The sequence below is a fragment of the Gobio gobio genome (assembly GCF_949357685.1).
Source record: "Gobio gobio genome assembly, chromosome: 10".
Classification (NCBI taxonomy): Eukaryota; Metazoa; Chordata; class Actinopteri; order Cypriniformes; family Gobionidae; genus Gobio; species Gobio gobio.
Window position 1 is genome coordinate 37,211,596 of NC_137116.1, and position 7,466 is coordinate 37,219,061.

General features: G+C 38.8%; 1 protein-coding gene across 1 annotated transcript; it reads left to right on the top strand.

The window, feature by feature from the left end:
- Positions 1-445: 445 nt before the first annotated feature.
- mpeg1.3 (macrophage expressed 1, tandem duplicate 3) lies at positions 446-2,799 on the top strand (the record flags this gene model as incomplete). The annotated part of the gene is made up of 2 exons (XM_079826385.1): positions 446-895; positions 1,252-2,799. 2 exons carry the CDS (start codon positions 446-448, stop codon positions 2,797-2,799), a joined length of 1,998 nt encoding a protein of 665 aa, XP_079682511.1.
- Positions 2,800-7,466: the final 4,667 nt, after the last annotated feature.

The window sequence follows — 7,466 nt, forward strand, 5'->3', positions numbered from 1 at the left end:
TGGATTGTGGATGCCATAATATTTTTTGAAGTAAATTTGTTTTAATTTATTTGATTTTGAATGAATGATTTTGATAAATGTGATTTTGAATTTATTTTACCACAATTCATTAATGCGGAAATGTAAAACATTAATAATTTTATTCTAGTTACAACTCACCAGTAGTACGATTATTATTTCAATGTTATATCACTTTGGGTGGAGACATGATGGTCACCAGTTAAAACAACAAAATATGTTTGGGCAGCAACTTGTTGTATTTTCTGTTTGAAATAGGGATGTGTTTTTGGTTGCTATGTAGCAAATTAAAAGTAACAGTAAAAGACCTTTTGTTGTGTAATTGCTGAAACTGGTTCAGTGAAAACCACACACCCTCTAATCTTAACATATAAATAAGAGATACAATTCTGAGAGAAATGCATTTTACACAGCACACCAGGTGAACATGGAGTCAAGAGCCTTCTGTCTGCTGATGCTCTGCTGTTTTATCAATGACTGCAACCTTCAACCACTCATTCATCCAAGTAATGGACTCAATGAGTGTCATAAAAACTTACTTTTAACAGCGCTGGAGGTTCTACCAGGTGGAGGCTGGGATAACCTGCGCAACATAGACATGGGACGGGTGATGAATATGAGCTATTCCCAGTGTCAGACCACAGAAGATGGTGTCTATCTCATTCCAGATGAAGTCTTTGTCATTCCACAGAAAATGAGTGGAGTGGAAACACACTCTGAGATCATCATGTCATGGATGGACCAGACCAGCTCCACTTCAAGGTCCATTAATGCTGAAGCTTCTTTTTTTAAGGTGCTGAATGCAAAATTCTCCAAAGAAAACCAGCGTATGAAAACCCACCAAGTGAAAGAGAATTCTGCAACAGCACGAGTTCAAGTAAGTCACAACAGTCTTAAAAAACAAAGCAGTCTTCAGTATTAAATAGCATGAAATTGCAGAAAATGATTAATGCTAAAACTAAATTCATAAGAATTTTAAGATAAAAATTATTATATTATTCACTCATATTATAACTGAAAAGATTAATTCATATAGAACTCAACATTTTTATAAACATAATTAAATCTAAAATGTCAGCATTTCTAGCTCATCATGAAGTGAAACATATTTAATATATGTGTACACATATTTTTTTGCATTACTAAAATAGACCATACTTATAATAATGCATTTTTTTATTTGTCATTCTTAATAATATTGTCTTGTGTTTTACTTCTTTTGTTTTTTTAAAGGTCATTGACCATCTGTACACAGTCAATGCGTATCCCGACTTCACTCTGGATCTCCGCTTTGCTCGGCAGGCAGAGGAAATCGCAGACGCTATTGAGAACAATCAAACACATCTAGCAACGTATCTGTCAGAGAAACTCATCCTTGACTATGGTACTCATGTCATCACAAGTGTTGATGCTGGTGCTACTTTGGTGCAAGAGGACTATTTAAAAATGTCTTATGTCTCTAACAGCCAGTCAGACAAGTCTTCTCTTTCTGCATCAGCAGGCTTTAATTTCTTTAGCAAAGTTAAGTTTGATATTGGTGTCAGTACATCCCAACAAAACTCTCAAAGCAGCAGTTATCAGGGTAATATTACATATTCTTTTATTCAGAGCCACGGTGGAGCTTTATTCTACCCAGGCATCTCACTGCAGAAGTGGCAAGAGAGTACGCTCAATAATCTGGTGGCTATTGACCGCTCTGGGCTGCCTCTGCACTATTTTCTTAATCCATCAACATTTCCAGATCTACCAAAACCCATAGTAGATAAGTTAGCTTTGTTCGTATCTCAGGCTGCAGAGCAGTACTATAAAGTAAACACTATTCCAGGTTGTATAAGTACAGATTCCCCAAATTTCAACTTTCAAGCAAATGTAGATGATGCATCTTGTGATGGTCCAGTCACCAATCTTAACTTCGGAGGCATTTACCAACGATGCACTCCATTGACATCAGATGGAAATACCCTCTGTGATGAGACAGCACAGAAAAACCCAGCCACTGGTGATTATTCTTGCCCTCCGCAGTACAACACCACCTTGTTACGCTCTGAGACAATAGAAAGAGGTTATACTCGTAATGAATGCCAAAACCACTGCCGCAAATGTGGTTTCTTAGGGTTTCGTACTTGTTGCGACCAAACTTGTAGTGATGTTTACTATGTCCGTCGTGCAAAATTGGACATCTACTGGTGTTCCACAACTCAGAGGGCACCTGCATACCCAGGATACCTCTTTGGAGGTCTATATGGACCATCTTTGCAAAACCCATTTACCAAATCTTACAGCTGTCCTCCAAATTTCATTGCCCAAAAATTTTTGTCTAATGGCATGATGGTTTGTCTGAGCAATGACTATGTGACAGCAATAAAATCCTCTGTGCCTTTTGCTGGTTTCTTCAGCTGCCAGTCTGTCAACCCTCTTGCGAAGGGTCAATCTCGCTGTCCACCTCAGTTCAGCCAAAATCTTGCTGCCATTAGTGATGGCTGTCAGATATTGTACTGTGTCCAGTCCGGTGTGTTCAGTGGTGGTCAGTTAAAACCTGTCCATCTCCCACCATTCAAAAGCCCACCAATGGTCGGCAAGATGAAGAAAAACTCCATAGCTGTAATGACAGAAGGTGATATTTCCTGGGTGAAAGTTGGAGATGAACCGAAGTGGCAACAGGCAAACCCTGAAGAAATTAGTGAGATGACCAGAATGTTTCAGTCTGGAGGACAAAAGGCTGGTGTAACATGTGGCCTGATAACTTTAATTGCTCTTGTGGTGTCAGGAACAGTTTTTTAATTAAGTTGTTTAGATTTTGGACAAACTTGAGAGTGCGAAGAAATTCAGGACGGAAAAAAAGAATGAGAATGCATTTTATACAATCAATTCAGAACTGTAATCAACAGTGATTAAAAAGTGGTGATGGGTGAAAAATATGTTTTTAGTTTAAATGAAAACAACCAAAAAACTCTCTGCTCTGTTCAATTTCCTTTTATTGTCATTATTATCATTATCTTAATCAAAGTAATAGTTGTGGTAGTAGGCCTATATTCTTTTCAAAGGAACCAAATACATAGGCTATACATTGATTATACTGGTGAGCAAAGTTTCTCATTGCAAAACATTTTCCTTAAAATAATTAAATTGAATTTAAACGATGTATTGATTTTGAGTGATTAAATTGTCTGAATGTCTCACTTGGTCGGTCTTTAAAAAATAAAATCTGTTAATTTTAATGCATTTCTAAAGGTATCATTACAGGTTGTTTTTATTTTGGCTCTGATGCTGATTCAATCCCTTCAGAAAGGCAATGGTCGTGTGACTCAGAAATCTTTGAATATGTGTAAACACTACTATAGTTTGAAAGCTGCAGAAATATTAAAGGTTCAATAAATGATTGCTGTTGATTTTTGAAATCACCAAAACAAACATGCCTTGATAACCCTGCCCTCAAATTAACGAACACACTACGCAACACAGGAACCCTTACTGCTGATTGGAGCATTTTGTGCAAACATTTTTTTTTTTTTTTTACAAATCACTTACTGCACCTCTAAAGCCGCGTTTCCACCGAAATTACCCGGAACTATTTGTACCAGGAACTTTTTTCCCAGGAACTTTTTCTCCCCCAGACCTGCTACAATCTGCGTTTCCACCGCGGTCTAAAGTACCGGGGAGATTAGGCAAATTAGTCCGGTGACGTGGGAATGCGCGCGGCTGCTCCTCCCAGTCACCGACGGACAGTAATCACTTTTGCGCGATACTGTCTGCAACAATAACAAGTGTAGAGCCGCGTTTCCACCGAAATTACCCGGAACTATTTGTACCAGGAACTTTTTTCCCAGGAACTATTCTCCCCCAGACCTGCTACAATCTGCGTTTCCACCGCGGTCTAAAGTACCGGGGAGATTAGGCAAATTAGTCCGGTGACGTGGGAATGCGCGCGACTGCTTCTCCCAGTTACCGACGGACAGTAATCACTTTTGCGCGATACTGTCTGCAACAATAACAAGTGTAGGAGATGCAAGCAGCGCTGCTTTTGCTGATTATGTACACACATTACCAACACTGTTTATTTAAACGTGCACTTTCACCTGGTTTGACCATTTTAATGCAAAATGGGATGATGGGCAATCCAAAATCTGAATGTGTTGTAATAGCTCAATTCCAAAACATTTTCTATAAAAGGATAATGAGGTTTCAGTCATGACAGATGTGTGAAAAGTTAATTGAATGAAAACAATAGACTGAATTAAGCAGTTGAAAGATTAGGTACTAGACTGCAAGTATTTTATTTTTTATCACAATAACATCTCTTAACATTCACAAAAAAAAAAAATTCACATGACTAGTATTACAATATGCTTCATTAAATGCATAATTTTAGAGACTTCTTCCTCAAATTTGAAATGAAGCAGGACCACACTTATGGCTTCACTTAAGTTGTGGTTATAAGTTATTATACTACATTCACATAGTTATACATTTAAAAATATAATATTTGGGTTTTCTAGATATGTTTATGTGCATATTCAGAAAGACTTGCGAGCAGCAGCCCTTTTATTTGCTTCCTACACTATATGAATACAATTAGAATGTGGTTATATAGTTAGAATGTGGAAATTAAAGACACAGTGACATTTTACACATTTTACTTTATTTTAGACAGATTAGTTCTTACAAAATTAAAATAAAAGTGTGCAAAGACAAATAAATTACTAGAACAATAAAATGAAAATATAAAATGTGAAAACAACAATATAAAAAAAAAAGTGTATTTTTCAGTAACCTGTCCAAGAGCTGTGCCAACATGTACAATATATAAAGTACAAGTGTGGTAGTGCAAATGCTTCATTCAAGCGGCTGGTCATTGTGGCTACTTCTTGAACGACTGGACAAACTGTCCAAGAACAGACAGAAACCCGGTCTGAAAGTCCCTCTGCTTTCTTCCGCTTCTGACTGGTGGAATGCCAGCTCTTTCCTCCTCATCTCTCCTCGGCCTGGCTATCCAGTAACAGCTGCATATATTGGTCAGGCTGTTCTTGTCCATGCTGCAGGACGGCCCGGTTAGCCTCCTCCATGTCCCTCAGTGCATCAAAAAAGTCACAGTCCTTTTTCCTTTTCCCTAAGTAGAAAACTTGCACAGAAACACATGGAAATTAATACACAAGGCAACCATGAAACAATAGAAACCATCAATTAATTATTTAAAGTGTTTTCACTACAAATAATGAACAATTGTTTGGCCAGCTTGAACAATGCCCAGTGTGCAAATTTTATCATGGGCAATTTAAGTTTACAATTAAAAACAACAAAACCATTAAGGATTACACATCAGTTTTTAAATATATACACATTTTTGTCAGCTTTATAACGTACTGGTGACCGCGGGGGAAAACACGCTGGTCTCCGTTGCCTGCGATTCATCAGGGCCACTCGTTATGTCTGGAAAAGCACGTTGAAAAAAGTTACTGCAACGTGTTTAAACACTGCAACGAGTTTAATAGATGATACCAAGATGATATATTTACCTTCAACCCACTCGGATTCCTGGATGGTTTCCAACAACGCACTAGCCGAGTCTTTCGTTACCGCTGCCCTAGAAAAGGAGGGTCTGTGTCCCAGCAACGCGTCCAGGCGGTCATACCACTTGTTGATACGCCGGTCGGAACCGCTCCGGTTGTTATGATCCTTTAATTTCTTGTAATCTTGTCTTAATTTCTTCAATTTCTCTCTGCACTGTTTTCCAGTGTGACTGGAACCGAGTCGATATCTTCAGGTAACGTTATACCTTTTCATTACGGGTCGCCGTTTCCAGTTCCCGCTGGATGTCCTCCTCCGCATAGGCTATATGCTCAATAAAGCCTGAACCTCGTCGTCGGTCCATCGGTCGAATTTATTGTTGAACTCCATTGTTGCAAAAAAAATATTTACTGAACGCAAAACCCACAGAACTCACCTCGCAAAAGACTTGTAAATATGGCGGTGGAAAAAAAAAATAGCTGCGAGAGCTCAACCAATCAGCATGTTCAGCGCCCAAGTCCCACCCCCGAAAGTTCGCGAACTTTTCTAAAGTCCCACCTCGCAAGCAGGGCCGTTTGGAGGGGGAAATATTTACCCGGAACTTCATTTAGACCCTGGTTCCTGCGGTCGAAACACACCGAGTTCCCCCCCAAAGTTCCTGGTTCCGGGGTAAAGTTCCTGCTGTGGAAACGCGGCTTAAGTAGGCTAGGTCCAGATCTTATGTGAGGTGCTAACATCTTGGTGCCAGATACCACAGCACACCTTCAGGGGTCTAGTGGAGTCCATGCCTCGACGGGTCAGGGCAATATTATAAATATTAACATTTTATGCTGCAGCAGTCTTTTTTTAGAAAAAATAAAAATCGACTAATTAATTGAATATGTTTGTAACAGGGTTTGTTCATATGGGAAGAAGGAGGCGGGAACCGGCGAACATTTAAAAGACTTTAATCCAAAATAAACAAACTGAATTTAAACACGCAGGCAGCCCCTCACGGACGATTGCCGCGCACACATAATAAAACAAACAAAACACAACATAAAGTCCAGGCCTGGGGCCTGTTTCAGTAAGGAGGTTCAACCAACTCTGAGTTTAAACCTGAACTCTGAGTTGACTTACCCTGAGATGGGAAATTCAGAACACCTGAATTGAGGTAGTTCAATCAACTCTGAGTAGACTTGAGTTAAGCACATGCAGTCCAACTATGAAAAGCCATGATCAATGGAGCTCCGAAATTACGGGGTGTTTCTTGACAAAGTGACATCGCCAACTACTGGCCTGGCATGCATAATACAGCCTTTTTAGTCATTTTTGCAGACCCATGTGAACGGGGGTCATTTTGACAACGTTGTCGTCTGTTTTTAGTACATCATTGTCATGTAAACATACCCCTAGTTAATCATCATATACAAAAAAACTCAGAATGTTTCTTTCATTATTTTTAGTCATAAATAAATCTAGTTGTAGCCTACATAATGATAATGTTAAACAAAGACTAGTTATTCTCATTAAGCCTGTCTTAAACATTTGGCCATATAATTTCACCCACATTGTACTGAATTTCCTTACGGAGACCTCTAAATTAGTTAGGAGCTTATACATGAACTAAAACAGATTAGACTTTATGCTGTGTATGCAAATGGTTGACTAACCATTCAAAGTAGTGTACAAGTATAACATGTATAGGAATCCATTCTTTTGTATGATTGAGGGGGTTTCTCACAATTAAAGCAGTCAAATGAACGTGATCACAACTGGGTGCTTACTGACGCTTGGCTGGCCACGCTCAGTCCAACCAGCCGCTGTCGAGCTAAGAGTATAACAGGCTCTCTATCACTGTATCTGCAAGGAAATACATTTTTTTGTTACGAATATAATCTTAAGAATCTATTCTTTTGTATGATTGACGTTTTAGGCGGGTTTCTCTCAATTAAAGAGTTGCT